The 21,356-nt window shown below is 45.0% G+C and overlaps 1 protein-coding gene across 1 annotated transcript; it reads right to left on the reverse strand.

Moving 5' to 3' along the window:
- Positions 1-891: 891 nt before the first annotated feature.
- zbtb7a (zinc finger and BTB domain containing 7a) lies at positions 892-20,816 on the reverse strand. Its single transcript, XM_008277493.1, has 4 exons — positions 20,743-20,816; positions 10,465-11,028; positions 8,245-9,125; positions 892-6,144 (listed from the first exon to the last, which is right to left on the reverse strand). The coding sequence occupies exons 2-4, from the start codon at positions 10,948-10,950 to the stop codon at positions 5,709-5,711; spliced, it is 1,803 nt and encodes a 600-aa protein (XP_008275715.1). The 5' UTR covers positions 10,951-11,028; positions 20,743-20,816; the 3' UTR covers positions 892-5,708.
- Between the last annotated feature and the right edge of the window lie 540 nt (positions 20,817-21,356).

The raw sequence follows: 21,356 nt of genomic DNA on the forward strand, positions 1-21,356 counted from the left end.
AGTAGTACTTACAAAGAGACAAAAGAGATCAGCAACATTCTCATTGTTGCAGCAATGTGGAATCTGTGGTGACCTCCTTTGTGTTACATGTCTTTATTGTGGCCATGCAGTTCCTACAAGCACTGAACCATTGCTCAGCAAACAGTCCATCACCTGGGCTTACTAAAACTCATCCCTGAAAACAACATTCAGCCTTCCCCGACCACCCGTATTTAATCCTCCTCCCTGTATGCCAGCCTTTGTATCCCCAGAGACTGAGAGAGACTCCAAGTGCAAACTGTCCCCACTTGGCTGAGAGCAGCCAACAGACAGCAGCCTGCCTCTCTGAAGGACCCAGGGCTGTCTGTGCAAGTGCCAGAGCCACGCTGCGCATAGTGCCGTACTGCATATGCTGCGCTCAGCTTGCTGTGCATCAACAGCCTGATGGAAAACACAAAAAATAAAAAAAAATAAAATAAAAAATCAGGTGTGCAGCAAAATGACAAAGCAAAGCAAACAGTCCCCTTTCTGCTGCCATGATAGCTCACCGGAATAACAGTCACCCCGTCCTGCTCCGTTTGATTTTTTTTTTTTTTTTACAGTTATCAGTGTTGTCATAGTTGTTATCGTCTTTGTTTTATGGCCTTCTCAGATAGATTCACCAAAAATCTTTGATAATAGCACAGGAAAAATAACATATCAAGGTCAATTTGGGAAAAAAAAAACACTTGCGATGAAGTTCTGAGACTGTCTCAGTGTAGCCTGTGTCAGAGTAACCTTGGTCTGGGGCTGAGGCTGGAGACACACCAGTCGTGGAGCCATGGAGGCTGATAGAGACACAGCTCTGAACATTATTATACAAATTCATTCAAGTAAAGCTCAAACAGATCCTTTCAGTACCAAGCCAATACGTTTTTTTTACAATTTGGTCTAAAATGTGGCAAGAAAATGGTTTATGGTTAAAAAAATAAAAATTAAATAAAAATAAAAACAACAAAAGGTATGAGTTTTGTCAATCCCTGTCCACATAAGGCACACAGTGGCCCTTGATGCTGCATTTTTCCATCTGGCGGGAGCGAGCCTCAGCCCCACACTGCACAATACGACTGTCTGGAAACGTAAAAAAAAAACACAACAAGCTTAGTGCTGTCCAGACGAGGCCACAGAGTCACAGTCGGTTTCAATTAGAGAACATTTAAATTCAGTTCCACCTTTGCAGAAAGTCGACTGAAATCATCCAATTCAGCAGTGATCAAGAAAACAGTGTTTGAAAATAACATTACATATCATCATTGATTATCCATGCAGGAGACACAAATCCCATCTCTGAATTTAAAAAAAAAAAGAAAAGAAAAAAGGAAAGAAAACAAACAAAAATAAAAGAGAATTGGAATCAGTATCTCTGGCACCTTCACACAGCACATCTCAGCCGTCAGATCAGGACCATGATTTCAAATGTTCTCGGAGAAGTTTTGCTGCTTGCTTAAATGTTATACATTTGGAATATTTTTTAAATATGATTTGCTTCCATCAAAACAAAAATTTTTTACATCCAGAATCTCTTTTCAAGAGCCTTCAGATTAAACAATAAAACTCTAATAATCCAACATTAGATCGGTAGCTTAAAATGCCCAGTGACTTGAATGAAAGTCTTTCTTTTATTTTATTTTTTTCTCCTTTGGTATTTGTATTTGCTGGACGTCTGTATGTTCTTAATACACTGTACATGATTATTTCTATGGAGGGGTTGGATGGACTCTTGATGAGACCATTGAGTATTAACCACACTGCTCTGTGCTCATGGAAACTCGCAGGCCTTTCTGAGGTCTCCTGTCCTTCTCCCATAAGCAGGACAAGGACATTTAACATTAGTGCAAACTTTTGCTCTCTCAGCTAAAGCACCATTTCCAGTGCTATCAGGCTTTTATCCATAACCCCACCCAAGCACCCATTTAGCCCACCCTCCTGGCACAGCATCCCAAAAACCAAGAACCCCCCCCCCCAAAAAACCCCCACCTCTCACACATACATACACGCATACGAGCATCCACACACGCGCACAGCCATGTAAAATTGTTAGAAAAAAAAAAACAGCTGTAGCACAACACGTTATTTTAAGAAGTGTAGACAGACAGAAAAAGCTATACATCCTTAAACCTCTGATTCTATTGTCCACAAGGATACAAAGAGTGAGAGGAAGTGAACTCAAGTAAATATCTGTATGATTCCACACACATGTCTGCATATGTATTCAAGAGGAGGGCATCCGTGTGCGGCTTAGTCAGGGAGGCCCAGTCTGGATAAATTATGTTTCAAAATCTCTAGTCTACTGCAGACTAAGATGGAGGGCGAAAAAGCTTTGGTTAATCAACAAACAACGTAAGACATTCAGGGAAGCATTAAGGTCCAAAGAAATGTTGTGTTTAAGATGGCTCACAGGTCTTGACAGGTTACAAACTCTGCCGCATCGGAACAAAGTGGGTTTAAGCAGTCCACGCCAAGTACCACTGAACATTAAGATCACAAACCAGGTAGACATTAGATTACCCAGCTTACACTGGTCTGCCTGTGGGAGTCAAACTGTGCAATAACAAACCCCATCTTTGTCATAACAAAGAAGAAAAAAAAAATAGAAACTAAGACTCTCAAGACATAGCCGAGCCGACTATGACCGACAAGGGTAAACAAAGAGTTATGCAAATCTGCACCGAGAGAGCTGTGAAGTAAACAAGCAACTGTCCAATGTGTTGTTTTACAATATGGTATTTTTGCTTCTGTGGTACCGTGGACCTATTATCACCGCGGTTCCTCGGAGAACACGCGTAGTTATGAGACTAGCTGGTGAACAGATGGGGTAGACACGGTGTTTGTTTATCCAGGGTTGTCCTGAGACCCTCCAGCCTGCCAGCCAGCAATGCATGCCTGTGCACATGCATGCAAAACAAAAATGCATGCATACACACACACAGCATCCCTTCTTCGCCTAGCGCCTCATTCAACCCCCTTACTTTACATTAAGACATAAAGACAATCACTGTAGATCTTTTTCAACAACTAACTTCAAGTGCATTCAGTTACATGGATTAATTTAGTCGTTTTTTTTTTTTCTTTTTAGGTCGCCAAACCCAACATGATTATTTTTTTTTTTGTTCTTTTACTTTTTATCTTTTTCTTTTTTTGGCAGCTTGTCGTCAAAACCTGAACAAAACCAGTGAAGGAGCTCAACTTCACCACCGTGGACAGAGGAAAAAAAAACACAAGGACTGATCTCATTTGCAACTGGTTTGTTTCAAAGTACCCGTTTCGTTGACAAAAGTGCCCTCCTCAGTAACAAAGTGCATTCATAACCTGCCTCTTTCCAATTAAGGTGCGAAAGGACTGATAGTTGGACTACAGCACTACTGCAGGAATCATAAGGTGGGCCGAGGGAGGGCGGGGAAGGGGGGACTCAAACTTGCATGCATGTTCTCTTGACTCATTCAGCTCAGTATGGAAATAACAACATCGGATTTCGAGCGCAACAACACAACTTGGATATTTTAAGACTAGCAAATCCAGATGTATGGAGTCACTGGCAATATTGGAACCGATATGTCAGCTCTGGTGTTTTCCCCCTTCCTCTACAGGATACCTGGACCCAGCCAGTGTGAGAGAAAGTGCATTGGGGCTGGCAGCTCAGGGTGCATGTTTGAACAAGCTGTGGCTGACTCACACACTGATGATGTGGCCAGAGGGACCCTGGCTGCTGCCACGCACACACACACACACACACACACATGCACGCCAACACACGTACATGTAAACACACTCGCACACTAGACTGCCAGCACCAGGCGTCCTCCCCACAGTAACACCAGGCTCTAATATAATAATATCCCCTCCAGGCTGGTTCGGGGGCATTAGAGGACTACAGAGGGAGAGCGAGAGGGAGAGAAAAAGGCCTGATTTGATCCCCTCCTGCCTGGAAACGTGGCTGAGCTGGGGGAGATTATTTTTTGGAATGCAACAGACATTGTGAGATCCCCCTCCCCTTCCTCTTGTTCCCCTCCACCACCCCCCCGCCCCACATCAACCAGCTGCAGCTGCGCTCCTATTTGGCCTCCCAACTTGGACAGGTATTTATTGCTCTCTTCATCATACAGGTTGCCTTACGGTTGTGTGGTCCCCAGGGCAAAAAGATTGGAATAAGCGTGATACATAAACCTCCTCTCACTCCCTCCCCCAACAACAACAACCCACTTCCTTTAAATATACCTCTCTCTCACTCTGTTGGATATCTTTAGTAAAGCTGTGCAAACATAGAAAAAAAGGTGCTCATCTATCTCTTCTTCGTACTCTTTTTGTCACTCTCTCACTCGGGCTCCCTGCCAGTCCTTTAACCTGTGATTGGTTAAATGCTACCCGCGCCTTGTCACACAAGGACAGATTCCGAAAAAACTGCACAAAAGTTAAGCACATTCATTCATCCGACCTCCTCATCCTTTGGGCAGGAACTATACATGTCAAGTGTTAAGTTTAGGACAGATGGGTGACTCAATGTTTTTTTTTTTTTTTTTTTCCTCGTTTGTTTTCAGCGAACATTCATACAGTTTTGTTTCGTTCACCCACAAGCTTCACTCTGTGAGAAATATGACATCAAGCCTAAGAGAAAAAAAAAAAACGCGATTGGTAAGTACACCTCAGCATTAAGAGGGGGGCCAATGTCACATCACCACCTGCTGTATATACATGTATACAATTATAAAGTGTCAAGTACCCGAAGCAGTCAACAAAAAGGAACGACGACGAAAAAACAAAAAAAAATTAAGACAAAATCAAAAGGGAAAACAAAAATGCTGACATTGCAGGGTTGTGAGGGATAAGAGGCAACGTAGTAAAGCCAACAGATACATTGACAATGGTAGTGCTTTAAAAACACAAACCCTCCACCCCTCGTACTCCCTAGTCCTGCAATTGGCGAGCCCCCGTTAAAGTGGATTCGACTCAACGTGAATTTGTTTCTCAATAAGACAAACCATAGATTCTTAAAATGCATTTTTATAGAGTAAGTAACACTTCAATCAAACCCTTGCCTGATTCTTTCTGGAACATTTAGAGAGGAAAAAACTGTTGCATCAAAACTGTGGTGAGTTTTCCTTGCATATGCCATATTGTGGCAATGTTGTTTCTATGGTAACTGTACATTTCAGACCTGCAAAAGAATAGAAAAGGAGTTGTTTTCACTGGGAGGATTTGTCCTCGCTTCACCCGTACAGCAGCCAGAAGGTGCTTGACAGACACCTTTCTTAGAGCTTGAAGGCTGTGAGGACAAAACCAATAAAAATCTAAATCAACTGCATAGTTGCTCAGAGTTTCTTTGTATCTATCATACATTTGCCTAAGCACATATGCCAATGTATAAAACCCCTAATATTACAAAGAAAGAAATGGTCCAGAAAGTGGACATCATGGGTGGATGATTTGAAGCGTTCTTTGCTCTTTAACAAATAAACCAACTCAAGTGCTTGCAAGTCTACTCCGTTTCCTAAAGTAATAGGAGAAAGAAATATAAAGATTAGATTTTTGTGACACCCTGATTTGGTTTATAGAGGAATAGTTAGTTGTTTTGTTGTTTTTTTTTTTTATTAATTGCCTTTGCATGTTTTTTCTCCTCTCTGTCCACTGGCCTGTCTCACAGGCGGTGCAGAGTGACTATGGTGTCCAGCAGTGTCCTTGTCGCCCCTGCAGTCTCAGGGCCCTGCCTCCCCTGCCAGCTCCTGCAGCTGAGGACTCTGTGCATGTGCTCCAGCAGCACCCTCCACCTCCGTTGCTGAGGTTGCCTCAGAGCGCCGCCGTCCCCTGATGGTGCGAGGCCCGGGGCCCGTGTCGGAGCCGGGACTCAGCAGGCCTAGTGGGGCCTCGAGGAGCCCTTGCTCTCTCACCCGTGGTTTTCGGCCTCGGCGAGAAGGGATGCCGTTGCAGCCGTCCTTCTTGAGGTGGCGATGCAGGTGATCCGAGCGCACGAAAGTCTTAAAGCAGCTTGAGCATTGATAGGGGCGCAGGCCAGTGTGTACACGCATGTGGTTCTTCAGGTCGTAGTTGTGAGCAAAGGCAGCTCCACATTGTGTACACAGGTAAGGCTTCTCTCCTGTATGCTTCCGCATATGAACCTTGAGCTTGTCCTGCCTGAAAAGGAGAAAAAAATAAACAATATCACATGAAGGAATAAATGAAATGCACTGAAGGATCAGCTCCTCCCCATTTACTATAAATGTACTTGATACTGATCAGACTACGGAATGTCACGTACAAATAAATAATTAACTCAAATCACATTATCAATTCTCTCATGTACAGTGGACAGCTTAATATGCTTTGGATGGTTTTATTTCCTATTTAAAAGTAATTTTTTGGGTCCCGTCCAATTTTGTGAGGTTGGCCAGTCTAACTGAGGAGAGGCAATAAACTTCACATTTTTATCTGTGTAATTGCACACAAGAGCACAATTGTGCAGTGACAAGAAAGCTCAATGTTCACTGTGTCAGTTGGCCTTTACAGTGTCCGTTAAGTGTTCTTTGAGGACAGCATGATAATTGATAGATTCCAAAAATGTTCGTGCCTTTTTTTCTTTTCTGTGCATAGAAAATGAAGACGTCAATGTCCTCCACAGCTGAACAATTCAAAGTTGATTTTGAAAACCTGACATTTATTGTTGAGAAGTACTGAAATATAAACGAGTGTGTAAAACATCCTCAACTTGGCAGCTTAGGTTTATCCCCACAAGCCATATTGTGATTGAATTTTGTATAAGAGTCAGTGTCACGTCTATATAAATCCAATAGCCGACGTGGAAGACTTACTATTCAATAATTTATAAGTTCTCCAACAATTACACTCTGGTCAAAACAAGACCAAAATATGACTTGACTTCTCAAAGTCTTGAGTCACCTCATTACATCCTGGAACATTTTTCAACTTGCGGTGATACACCGCCCACTAAACTTTATCAGGCTGCCTTGGCCTTCATCTGACTCTTGTCCTTCCCTCCCCCTTCAGCCCTTTACTATCTCTCTAGCTCCCGAGCTCTTAAATCGTCTAACCCTTCTGCACCCAGGGCAGAGGGCTTCTAAACAAACATGGATAGTTAAGACAACTCCATTTGAACACACATGCATGAGTGTCTATGCGAGTAAGTGGATTAGCTGTCATATCTGCAAACGAACTGACCCACTGCAGTTCTTACACGTCTGTACAAACTGTTCTCTAAATCTAAAAATTAACAGAGAAACATGTACACAGGTGAGGAGATACACTCACCTCCACACACACACAAATATACTCAGGCTGAAGCCTCGGAACAAAGTGGCACACTGACAGAGGTGAATTATTTAAAGGACAGGAGTGATTTATTACTGTGCAAGGCACACTCTTAACCCTGATCAAACAGGATTAAGATTACAATGCCCCCTTCCCACTGCCGGTCGAATTTAGCCAGAAGGTAAATTCAGATTGGTCTTCCCTACCTGCCATGCCAACAGAGGTTCTGGGTATTTCTAGCCTACTGCATCTATTTCCAGCACAAGTCCACTGATTAATTAATTAAAGGAATGATTTCAAGGAAAAGGCAGGACTTCTAAATACAAGGAAACCATGTGCACTCAAGTCCCCTCCTGTAGACTGGCCACATCTCTCTGAGCGGCACATGGCAGATTTCATTAGAGAGGTAAAGGAGTGACAGAGAGAGAGAGGAGGGGGTGGTGTAACTACTCCGCCGTGGGCAATAATCAACATAACCAGAGATCAAAAGTTCACATTACTGCATTGGAGCACACAGAGTACCATCCAGGGCCAGTAATCCCCCTTTGTATCAGAACACAGCACTTTATAGCAGCCTTCCACTAGATAACACTACCATGGCACAGCCTTCTTTTATAGGACCCCTATGCTAAAATTCCAGGACTTTGCTATGAAGGCTGTCACAATAAAACAGACCTTTATAACCATTCAGCCCCCCTCTCTGCAATATTCGACATGCCATTTAGCATTTGGCAACAATGTGACACTGGAAAATAACCCTGGTTAGTGTTCAATCGGCCCAAGATCAAGGTAAACATTTAGATTCACAATCTGCACCGCCTTCTTAATGCAAAGCTAAGTTGGTTAGCGCTAATACTCCTGCTTTTGGCTTTGTAGTGTTTCCCACTGCTGGGCAGTTTGTCAACAGTGCCAAGTCCAAGACTATTAGTACATGTGACATGAGGTAGTCCCTTCATTAATTGGGCTTACCTGGTAAAGCGCACTTTGCAGATGGCGCATTCATAGGGTTTCTCTCCCGTGTGCGTTCTGATGTGGCGGGGTAGCTTGCCTGCTCCTTGAATGACCTTGGAGCATATGGGGCACTTCTGGAAAGCCTTAGAGCGCATCTTCCTCTCTCCTCCACCCCCACTGCCTCGCTCTCCAACCCCCCTCTCCCCTCCTACTCTGCCTTGGCCTGTACTGCCTCGTGATAACCAGAGCGATGGCACTCCCTGTGTTACAGCAGCAGAAGCTGTATCCTCATGCTGCGCGCTGCTAAAATAATTCAAGTAAAATTCCATGTCGGGGTCATCCCCATCTCCCTGTTCCTCCCCAGTCGTTGCACGCTCCTTCTGCCTTTCGATGGAGTCCATCATCTGCTGCAGGAGGGCGCTGGCTGAGCCCCTCTCCCTCACCATCGCCTCCCTACCACCATCCTCCACTTCGGTCTCCGGCCCCAGCCTGGACTCGGGGGGGAGGTAGAAGTGCCCATTTTGGGATGGAGGGTAGTATGACGACCCCTGGCTTGCTCCATTGCGCTGTACTGCCTCCCCTTCCTCGTCTTCCTCTTCGTCCTCATCCTCTTCCTCTGGTTCCTGTGTCGGGGCCTGGGACAAGGCAAGGGCCAGGGGGGAGTAGTACTCACCGGGGCCAGCAGGAGCCCCGTTACTGGGGGCGCCGCCATTACCGTGGTTAAAGTGCAGGTGTGTGGGCAGGTCCCTGAGCTCTGGCGTGCTGCAGCTGCTGCTCCAGTGCGCCCCTCTCTGGAAGTACTCCAGGTACTCCCGGGCCCGCACCCGGTTCCCCTGCTCCCTGCCTCCTCTGCCTTTCCCCTCCTCATCTTCGTCTTCATCTCTTCGCTCACTGCCCGCCTAGTAAAACATGACAGAGAAACAATGAGAGTGAGTAAAAGGGAAAATAAAAGTCAGAATAGGTTTGTGCAAAAAATAAATAAAAGGGATGGAGACAGAAAGAGATACAGTACAGTGAAAAGCAGAGAAGAAAAAAAAGTATGTTTAAAAAAACACATTCAATGAAGCACAACAGCTAAGAAAGGCTGACTCAGAGAGAGCTAAATGTATAACTGTAAGGCCTTTCAACATGTACACATCACTCTCTGGGTATCCTGGATGCACACCCAAGGGCTCAGTATGCTCATGGGTACAGGCATGTGCAATGAGAAAATAAAAATTAATTGGCTAAATGCATTACTGACTGGTATGTGTATTTAAAATAAATTTTTTAAAAAATGAACACATAATAAAACAGCACAGAGACCCTGTAATAGTTCTGAACAATTTGGAGTAAACATCTATTTACAAGGTAATTTTTTATAGTCAAGCTTCAGTTCAACATGTAATCAATTTAAATGGAGTATTATCACATGAGAGACCATCAAAAGAGAGACTATCACATAAGGAGGATGGCATGAATTTGTAAAACCACTGACATGACAGTTTGGTCAGCTCTGTGTCAGACATGCTGCAAAATGTATATCCCGAATTACAGTGTTTCAAATTGTGATTTTGTTTCCAATTTGATTACTTATTTCGCCCAACTATGCATGTTTTTGCTCGTATGTTCCTTAACTCCTAAGACACGCCACTGTTAAAGTCTTAGTGGGTTATAAGACAGGTACACTTCTGATAAAAATTTATCAGTAGATAGTTAGAAATGTTGACTACTTGCAGCTATAAACTGCGATGTTCAACGCTGGGACCGAGCTTACAAAGGACTCTGACCAGTCCTGCATGATGTGATCACCACAGTGAAACTGAGCTGTGATTATCGCATGATATAAAGTATTATGTATTTACAAACAGCGTTACACAGCTACAGTTGATCATGTTGAGGTGTAGCTACAATCTGCTGTGTCTGTGGTCTGTGAAAGAGCATGCTGTCCTTCCACAAATGCTGTTGGCTCAGCATGAGTAAGTGTTGAACTAACCCCAAGGCTGTGGGTGTGTGTTTGGCATAGTGAGAGAGACTGATAAAGGCCATGATGTAAGCTTGGCTATGCTGACTATTTAATGAAGTGGATGGTATGATAACCAGATGCCCATTCTCTATGTGAATAGATCGGGAGAACATTTTTGATCAGGTATTCCAGTTCCACAAAATATCTACTCAGCATGGACCACAATGCTTCTACAGGGTATGGTGTATGCTTAAATTTGATATAATACTTGTAGTTCTATAAAGGTCTTGTACCGGCGGGGAGAGCACTTTGGTGTCCAGCAGGTGTGTACAGACTTCCTGGACAGGTGTGATTTCCAGGAGGCGTGCAGCAGCAAGGATGTCAGCCACGCTGCTGTGACTGACTGTCAATGTGGCTGTGTAGGCAAAGTCCAGCAACGCTCCCAGGGCCTCCGCTGCCACAAAGTCGATGTTGTAGATGTTCTGTTGGTCGGCGGCGGCCCCCGAAGTGAAGAGCTTGTGGAAGTAGGAGCTGCAGGACGCCAGGACGGAGCGGTGAGCTGGGAACTCCCGGTCCTGGGTAACCAGGAGCACGTCACACAGCAGCCCGCTGAGCCGCTGCTTGTTCAGGCTGCCCAGGATGTCGGCGCTGTGTTCAGGGAAAGGGATCCCCACAGGACCTTCCTCCGCCTCTCCCGCCCCTCCTCTCCCTCCTCCACCCCCGCTGCTCACTGTCCCCCTGAGCCGCCTTCCTCCCCTCCCACCGGCTCCTGACGACATCTTCCACCAGCCTGCCGCCGAGCCGCCTAGCACAGCCCCCACCCGTGTATCCGTCCTGCCGTCTGTCCGTCTGCCTATCTGAGGATAGAGGAGTTGAACAGAGAGATGGGACAGAAGGGACAGACAAAGAGGAAAATTACAGATTAGTTCTTGACATTTTTTTTTTTTTTTTTTTTACACGGACACAAAAATACACATATTGATTAATTGACTGAGTCAGAAATATGCACCTACACATGCGCCAAAAGTTCACGGAGGAAAAAAATTAAATATAAAGTGCAAATAAGTGAGTGAGTGCACAAGTTGTCAAAATCTATAAGTACAAATATACAGATTTTAAATTAGCTTGGGGACATTTTGCCAAAAATCTCTACACAGATTGGTGCTATTTGCCTTAATAGTCACACAAACAAATTCTCATGACCATGAGAAACAGCTATGACAAGTTGAAACTGATAATATAGTTAATGAACACTGTTAACTGACCAGCAACCATAATGTGTCCATTTAATGACAGTTTTTTTGTGACCTATATAAAATATCCTCATGCCCTTTATCCAAATGAACTTAACTTTAGCAGTTTAGCAAAAAACAAAATCTGAAATGAATCACGCCACCAATCATTATGATTCATTCATTCCCTGACATTAGAAAACGCTCGTCGCACTTTTCTTTTACACAACATAACGACAGTATCCCTAAACATGTATACTTTCATACCGAAACCACCCACATCACAATCCTTCTTCAACACGTGTTCCTCATACCGAAAAGACCCAATTAAACTTTAAGGTAAAGTCTGTGATTCTAATCCAACACAATTGATGTAAAATTTAGGAAATGTCTCCTCACTGTCTGCGAGCTGTCTGTTCTGTGTCTACTCTGAGGGGGAAAAAAAAAAGAAATCAGGTATTCGCACACAGCCCTCGCTCTGTAAATGTAGCTCGGACTGATCCACGTAACGCCTTTTCATCGTATCCCATGCATGTTCGAGCTTGTGCGAGTCAATGCCTGCGCACAGGACAAGGGGAAAGTAGGCAGTGGAAGAGAGAGGGATGGTACATCTGGCACATGCTAACAAGCTAAATATCAACCATCTTTCTCCACATTCCCAAACTCGACTTTCAAGAAAATAATTTTATGCTCTGTGTGCCTGACCTGAAACTGAACTTCACTGTGAATAATTTACATTTGTCACATTTGTCAAACGCTGTGTGGCATCTATTTTGTTGTAAGTTTCACATAAGGAGCTTAAAAAAAATAATAGCAAAGACATTTCAGACATTTCGCTCGACCCAAGAGCCTTGACAGTGTCTCAAGCTGAAAGACGCCATGCGATAACACCACAGTGCTTCACATCACAACTGCTCAGGATTGTTTTTAAAGCAAATCTACTGGTACAACAGGTGTACAGATTTACTGCAAACAGAAACTTGACAATGTGTAATTAATTAGTTTCTGATGGCACTGAATAAAAAGTAGTTCACGACAATTTTGAAAGCATTTGGCCAGGCTTTTTGCCTGCAAAAACACCATGAGTGGGTGAATGACTAAGTGAAGATGTTTATGTACTATATGTGTGTGTGTGTGTGTGTGTGTGTGTGTGTGTGCAGGTGGCTCGGTGCCCGCTTCCTTGTATACACGCCTACATCTTTGGGCGTGTGTATGCACTCGCGCAAGAAATCAAGTAAGAGGTCGTGGAGGACAGATAGGCAGAGGGCTGTGGGGATCAGAGTGCATGCTGGGAGCTGGGCTGCGCAGCCTATGCACTCTGTGTCGGTCGAGCGCCAGGGAGGGAAGTGAGGGAGGTGGAGGAACAGAGGAGAGAGCTAGCAAGGGAGGGGAGGGGGGCTGCCAGAGAGCAGACCCTGTGGAAAAACTCCACAGGAGGAGGAAGAGGACACGCAACAAGCTGCGAGGGAACAGTATTAAAAAGGGAGGTTGTCAATCCGGTCTGAGCTGGTTACCCCACCCTGTACTGTGTGCCAAGTTTCAGAAAAGGCCTGTCCCCTCGCTCACGTGTGGGGGGGAGATTAAAATGATCGACTGGAGCCTGCGCAGTGGGAGGGGGGTTTCGGCAGAACGAGCCATCCTCGATTTCTCTATTAACACACTCACACACAAGCAAATACTGCAACATCAATAGCACACATGCACATAAACACACATATAGGACAGCCTCCTCCCCTCCCTTCTCCATCTGCCAGGAGGACCCAGCAGGGGGCAAGGCTTGGAGGGGGGAGTAGTGGTGGTGGGTGGTAGGGATGCGTTGAATGTGTTGCTTCCTACAAGGCATTCAAATGACATTCCTTTAGATCAGTCCTTCTGGTATGTTTGTACACTACACCCCACTACCAAACCTGCCTAACCTGGCTGCCTCTCCTTTTTTTTCCCACCTCTGCAATGTTCTACTTTCCCCTGTAAAAAAGAAACGCCTATCTGTCTCCACACCTTGAAACCTGGCAACATGTCACCTCAGCCCACAGGTCAGAGTTAGGTAAAGCCTTTAAAAAAAAGAAAAAAGACCTCTGTAGTGAGAGAGGCAGGAGGCTAGTCGTGGTCCTTTAAATGAGTCAATGATTGTTTTAAATTAGTCAAACATTATAAAGATAACGCTCAGATTAAAGCTTGCACGTTCAAATATCACAGGTAACACATATTTACACTGCTCTGTTTTCATCTGAATGATGGTAGAACTAAGTCTAATGGCTTCCACTGTACATCTCACTTAACTCGATTCGGTTTTGATAGGCAGCTGACCACAAAGCCTCTGCAAACACTGCCAATGTCTTTCACAAAGCTCAGATGAAAACAGACTGTCAGACAAGGCAAGAGCAAATTTTATTATCCAACCCCTCATCTAAATATGTTGAGAGAGGGGAGGGGAGACGAGGGCAAAGACAAAGAGAGTTGACACGAGGGAGAGAGAGAGGGAGAGAGAAAGAGAGAGAGCAGAGTGAGATGGAAGAAAGAGCAAGAGAAAGGGCAACCACATGGCTACCGGTCGTGTCCTTCACAGGTGGAAATAGATCTCAGTGAGCCCATCCAGACCCGAGCCAACCTGCTTTTCTCTAACACACACATCCACTGCACCTGCACTAGACCAGGCTTTGCTGCAAGCTCGCGTAGCACGCTATCCCCCGTACATACGCAGCTGACCCTGGGTCACGGCTTTGTGGGGTAAAGACGCTGAGCTGAGAGGAGATAAAACACACACACACACACAGACACACACACACATGCACTTGCACAAACTTGATTCGGTGCCAATGAAGCATGGAGGCACTGCTCTGCATGCAGGAGCCACCTGTCCTCAAATAAACCCGCAAAGAGCACTAAGTAAGAGGAAACACAGTGCAACACACCTGATCCTGACACCTCCTCATGGCTTGAAACATTCCTTATCACTAATTCATGCTTGTGGGTGACAAGGCCCGCAGCCCAGCACAAAGCAGCACAGCAGCTGTCCGTGTCCCTGGCGTTCCACTACCAGGGAAGGGCCTTCTTTCAATGCTCAGTCGATGAGCACCCGGGCCTGCTTTGCAAGTCAAACAACTGCTTTAACATGGGACCTACCCATCCCATCCCCACCCTCATCACCTTCATCTCATCCGTAACTGCCCCCCTTCTGATATATCTGCAACGGTCTCCTGTAAACCAGTTTCCTTTTTGCTTTTATTTCAGTTGACCGAGCAGCGTGTGTTTTAATATCTACGGCGAGACAGTTGTACCCAGTTTGCTTGTCATTCACAGACAAACACAGGACAACAGGGTGTGGTGGTAGTTAGTAAAAGTGGTTTTATTTTTGGCTGATATGTATCTCCTATGGAAGGTCTGCAGAATTTCCACTCTCAAAGTATCTCTGTCTTTGGCTGACACATACCAGTCATTCCTACATACAAAGGAACAAACTGTTAACCCTGTGCAACCTCAGGCAATTCTTTAAAAAGGAAATAAATTGTCTGTTGACAATTTTTAAGAACACGCCTACAAAAAAAAAAATAGAACTTTGGCCTGACTGAATTTTAAAGCAAATATCCCCTCTTTTGTCTTCTTTGTTTCTGCGATTTCACCGACTTGAAAGCACGAAAATTACTAATTGCCTCGTAAAAATACATTCAAAGCTATGGGGGGAACAATCAGAGCAAACATAACTGAATCATCGATCCCTACAACCATAAATGTCAATGGAGCACGGAGGAGCCACATTTTAGAACCGAAATACAGAGTAGTTGTTAATTTTACAACAAACACCTTGCTTTTTTAGGTGCTATTGGCTTATTACTTTTACAAGAGAACAATTCTATCTGGTTACTCCCAATTCTACCGAAGTGAAGACTTTGTGCATTCAGCAGCTCAACTGATATGAGAATAATTCATATATTACAACAACCTTGAGTGTTTGCATAAAGATTAGAGTGCAGCAGAAACACAGCAGCAAGACCAGGACTGAAAACAACGGAAAAATCTGGATATTTAATAAGTCAAAGAATTTAGTTGGCCCACTGATCTCATTTGTTCTTCCATGACAGTTTCTTTATCATTTTTCTTTCCTTCCTCGTCCTCACGTTACTAACTCTCAAGTGTTCTTGCTTCTATGGCAACAATCAAGGGAATGCTACAAGGGAATCACTTCAGTCGGGTCAAGCAGGTTCAAGATAGGACCAAGAAGATATCGTAAGGTAACTGGAATGGGGAAAGGGGCGGCAGTTCCGAGGAAAAGTGGATTTTGAGTTAGTGCCATAGCTAAGTGACTCATTGCTGCCAGTGGTGGAAGGAAACCTGATTGGTCATATTGGGAGTGAAGCAGGAAGAGGGCAAGTGACTGATAAAATTGAAGTTGCTAAGGCTGGTCTTGGTCTGGCAGCTTCCACTAGAAACTAACCAGGAAGCGCTGCCAAAACACAGACACAAAGCCAGTGAAAAGGTAGTGGGCGAGGCAGGGCGTTAAACTTACAAGCTTGCTCATAACTCCTGAGCACATGGTGGCCCAGGAATCCGGCTCAGATGTCAATGATAAACTTGAGCGATCTCATTCAGTTACCTGGTTTAACCTGCTACAACAAGAGGAAAGGTAACCACTGACAAGATGGGCAAAGTTTAGTGTGAGGAATTTTATGATGCATTTACAGTAAGTTTTGTGGTGCTGATAGCAAACTGAACAGAGATCTGTGACTTCTGCCAACTGTGTTCTTGTATTATTTAGTTTTCTCAGTGCTTTAAATTGTATCATTCGGTCCGAGGCCAGCAAACATAAAGAGCTCCCAGAAATATTAAAAAAAACAACAACACTGTAATTCACTCCAGTAGCACTGATGTAAATTACTGCTTTTCCAAAACTTTAAAAAAAATTACACAGTCTGTTGTTTTGTTGTACAAGACTGCATACCGCCAAATACTTTCATACTTTCTCCTCCATATATAAATTGGGCAAAAGAAATCTGCTGAAATATCCAGAAGCACTTCAAACAACTTAAGCAGCAGGACAAACAAAAAGTGATATGATAGTGAAAGTATTTTATGCATTGCATAGCAATGTACAGGTGTTCCTATCTTTGTGGTCACTCCATGTAGACAAAATCTAGTCTGAGGTGACATTATTAAAAGAATATATATTTATTTCTTCAAGTTTTTAATAAGTTCAAAAAGCATAAACGACAACACTCTTATAATTTAGTGTTTCGTTACAACACGTGTTTTTGGGAAACTGGTCTTTCTCAAGCTGCAGTGTAATAAAACCACATCCACGGTCTGAGTTCCTTTTAGTTTGAGTAACATGCTCTGACGCTGCCATGCTGCCAACCAGGAAGTGTAACAGAATCTTGCACATGGATTCAGAAGCAGCTCTACAACGCAACATAGCGTCGATGGGCAAAAACTCAAGCTGGCCAGTTGGTCAGTCGGTAGGCCTGATGTGCCCTGGCTGCACCACTCTGTGCATGCGCAGTCCAGCGGGGAAAGAGGACTTCCTGTGCGTCTGTGGCAGGCGTGTAACAGAACCCGCTCTGTTATCAGATGACCAGCTCTCTGCTCGCTCGATCTCTCTGTCCCTACTGTCTGACCCCCCCCCCCTCCCGCCCCCCCCTTCCTCTCATCTGTCGCTCTCATCTCATCATTGCTCCATCTCTGTCTCAGACTCTGTGCTGCATAGTATCCACCACATCACCCACTTCCCCTTTCCACTGCTGAGGAGGCAAAGCAGCGCGGGACCCACCCACCCTCCTGTGCCTCGCCATCCTTCAGTGCAACCCACCCGCCTTCGCTCTTGTTTCGTTGCAAACCAATTCACTAAATCAACATGCAGACAGTGTCAGATTGGTCACATATCCCCTTCCTGATCAGTTGGCCTTTCTGCTTAATTAAAAGGAGTGTCTGGTCTCTGTACTACAGTGCTTGATATCAATATAACAATAAATTACACTGTTGACAAAAGCCTACCGCCTTCGGCTAATTCATGCTAAAAAAAAAACCAACAACAAAAAAACAAAAACAACTTCTATTAACATATCACCTAACTCCCAAAGTGTGAAAATTCAAGTCTAGCTTCACGGCCCCTCGAAAAAAAAACATCCCAGCATCTTCCTCTCCCACTCTAATTTGATCAGGTTGTGTTGGCCTCTCCATAATAAACGTCCCAGAAGAGAACAGAAGAAGCCCCTTTACTCCCCCTAGACTTCAGCACAACAACAGAAAAACAACAGAGAGGGGTCTGTCTGTCTAGCCAGGCTGGAAGCTGTGGTATACTAAGCAGCTGACCAGGGGAATCAAACATTAGGGGAAGTGAAGCTGTATTCAGTAAGAACGAGGCTGATGAAACAATTTAAACTGTAGAAAAATGTTCAAAGTAATAGAGACACAGCAGAGTAGCAGGAGAGAAATGACGCTGTCTGATATAAAACGTGAGAAAAAAACTAATCACCATATGTTCTACAACAGATCGATCGACCACATAAATAAAACTTTGAACAAACATAATGACTCTTACATGTAATATATTGTGTGCAGCCAAGATTTCACTCTAAAATAAAGCCTCAAACTGCCACGGCGACATCACGCAACCTGTCTTCTCTGTCTGTCTGAACCTGCTAGTTTCGAGCCATAGTGGTGTAGGCACAAACATACAGGAATATCAAACTGTATTCAGCCTCACCGCCAAATTGATGGGTGGTGTCTTGGACCTGCCCACAGCCACTGAAGTCCCCTGCAATTCCCCTGGAGTCTATTGTTGGTAACACCGACGCACACGCATGCGTGCACACAAGCACACACTCACACATGCAAACACATATGGCGTCCTAGTTTAACCTCTTGCTGGAATTTTCTTGAAATAACTATACTTGTCTACCGCAGTGGTGTCTAAAAAATAGCACAGACTGTAACATCATGACAATCTGAACTGTTACTAATATTTTTTTTAAAACAATAATGCCATCAACTTTGTCTCCCGCCACCTTCCGAGAAGCATTCCAGTCACTTTCCCAGCACTTGGGCGTCTTCATGTACTGTACTCTCCTTATACCCTCTCCGTGCCCACACGTTTAAAAAACGGGTTCAACAAGTATGCAAAGTCAAAAAAAATATGCATCTGGTTATCAAGCAAGGCAGCCTGGGTTACTGTGAAGTCTTAAAACCACGAGCCACAAGCAAGCATTACATGGAAGGCGAGATTAGAATCTGCTTTTAACGAGATGCTGGTGAGGAAGGGGGAGAGTGAACTGGGAGAAAAAGATGTCATGAGATTGACCATGGTATGAGTAGCTGAGGAAAAACTGAAATCAATCAGCAAGCCCATAAATTCTCCAGGATAGTGCACAAAGTTACAAGAGCTTAAGTTTTATTTTAATATTGCATGGACTTAGCCGAGGCAGCTTACCCCAGCAGTGAAATTCAGCTGTCACGAGATGTGTCACATATTCTCCCCTTCAGCAAGAAGACATGTCACTTACGGAGGATTCTCAAATAAACTACTCCTCAACACTCCACCTGTACCCTGTCAGCTATCAGCATGGTCGCTCTGCCACAGTCTAGCAAACATCTGATGCGGTGGGTTTTTGTGGAGTTACTTTAACACCCCAAAAGAAGCAGCAGTACAGGATGTGCAACTGTCTTCATCTTTTCACTCTACTAATTATAGCAGCAGTGCTATTTAATCACAGCAGTGGATGAAAACATTAAAAGAATGGTGCGCATTCACAGGATCAAAACAGCACGATGCACAATGACCTCAAATGCCCAGACTTAAAAAGTTAGCCTGATGTGAATAAGATAACTTTAATTACAGCGGCTAGTTCTCCGAGCTGTATTCTGTGCAGCACCTTACACTCAGCGCTGACCTATTTGCCATTCCCTCCTTTATCTGCAAGTGGGTCAAGAACTCTGAACTCTATCAAGCCCTTTCTCTCTCGCTCTCCTTCACCCACAACACGCTATGGTATTTATTTCCTCTGCTTGCCTCTCTTCTTCACTCAGTCACAGTCCAAAGACACAGTGTGTGTGTGTATGTGGAGGTCTTTGTAGAGCTTACCAAAGAGGCTGAAAATGTTTCCCGGGCCCTATCTGCCTCCCCTGCCTGCCGGCCAGCTCTGCTGCCTCCGTCTCTGGGCAGGGCTAGAGCATTACCAGACAGGAAACTTGTGAGTGGCCCTAGTCATACAGGCAAGCCCTTGCCTGATCCCACACAAACAGACACCTACCCACCCCTCCACACCCCCCTCCAACCACCACCATCACCACCACCACCACCCCACCCCCCTCTATTTTCAGCCCACAACTCAGCTCCGCATCCCCTCTGCTCATTGGCTTGACAACAGCTCACTCACCACACCTCCTTGTTAGGATAGGCTGGCGGCTGTTCCCTTTCCTGGATGGCCAAGGGCAAGGCACTCTGGGATATAGAGTTCCGAAACCCCGTTTGACCTGCTTCGCAGCCCCCGCCATGGACTACGAGTCCCAGCTCTCTCTGCCCCCACCACCCCCACTATCTCCAAGCCTGCTCTAACGTAAGCACTCAGGGCTGAATTATACACTACAGTATGTTGCTAGCAGGCTGCCAGGTATTAAAGTACAGACCAGCCATCAAACAGGGCAGAGCTTCGCAGGAAAAAAATAAATTTCAAAAAAGCATTTCAACCTCAACTGTCAGAGCAGCAATGAAACATTAGAGGTGGATTCTTTCATCATCCCGCACTCGAGTGACATTTCAGACACACTTAAAACTCCTGACCTAAATTGTCACTTATTCCTATTCTAAACAGCCCAATGCCACAACAACATGCCCTGCGCACACAACGCACAACTTACCCCACACTGAGCGTTTCAATCGCTACTGTCCCGAAAAGTTGTTGCCATTGCCTGTACCTTGTCCAATAGAATTATTTTTGGTTCCTCCTCGTTCGGTACCCCCCACCCTCTCTCTCGAGAACCCCCTCCTCCTCCTCCTCCTCCTCCTCCTCCTCCCTCCTCCTCTAAGTGCTTCCACCTGCCTGAAAAGTTAATGCCTTGAACACATCCTATAAACTTTATCTCAAGATTCCCCAGAGGTAAAGAGCAGTACAGAGGAAGTACTTTAGGAGGATTAAAAAAAAAAAAAAAAAAAAAAAAAAGAGGAACCTTGACTAGGGACTACTGCTGCGACCCACCTCTCCTCTCTCCGGCCAACCCCCCCACCCTGCTCTCCTTTCTGGCCCCCTCCCTCATTCCTCCCTCACTCTGCTCTCCTCCTCTGCCCTGCTCCCCGCTGTTCGACAGGCCCAGGGCAGGCAGAGGGGGGATGGCAGGGTGCCTTTAGCTCACCTGCGATGGCCGTGGTGGTGCTTGTTGTGGGTTAGCTCAGCCCTCTCCTCTCCTCCTCTCCGGAGCTCTCTCTCTCTCCCTCTCACTGTTGTGCAGCTTAAAGCCCCGTATGCGCTAACCAAGCAGCAGCAGATCAACTCAATTCCCTTCCTGGTTTCTGGAGGGCAAAGAGGTCCCTCCCTTTCTCTCTCTCTCTCTCTCTCTCTGTCTCTCTCTCTCTCGCACTCACTCTCTCCCTCTCTTAAAGAAACAGCATTCCCCCTCAGCCTCCTCTCCCTCTCCTCTCCGCGAGGCAAAAGTAAAGTGGAAATTTTCTTTGCGCTAAAAAGTGGACAGTTGTCAGAGTCATAAACTCAATCAGAGATGACACAAATCATTAACCCATGCCTTCCCCCCGCTGCGGTTTCCCGCAATGAATGCCATGCTGTATTTCCCCCCCATATAGACAGTCATATGTGTGGTTTAATGTTAAACTGAGTTGCAACTCTTGTCTGTTCTCACCCGCCTCATCTCTCGCTACTCCTTTCCTTTTTCTATGTGAGTCGAGTCGCACCCACCCATCCTATTGCCTGAGGTCATGGTGTCCCACCCCAAAAGCAAGTCTTGGCACATTC

Source organism: Stegastes partitus, unplaced genomic scaffold (assembly GCF_000690725.1).
Source record: "Stegastes partitus isolate 25-593 unplaced genomic scaffold, Stegastes_partitus-1.0.2 Scaffold99, whole genome shotgun sequence".
In the NCBI taxonomy this organism is placed as follows: domain Eukaryota; kingdom Metazoa; phylum Chordata; class Actinopteri; family Pomacentridae; genus Stegastes; species Stegastes partitus.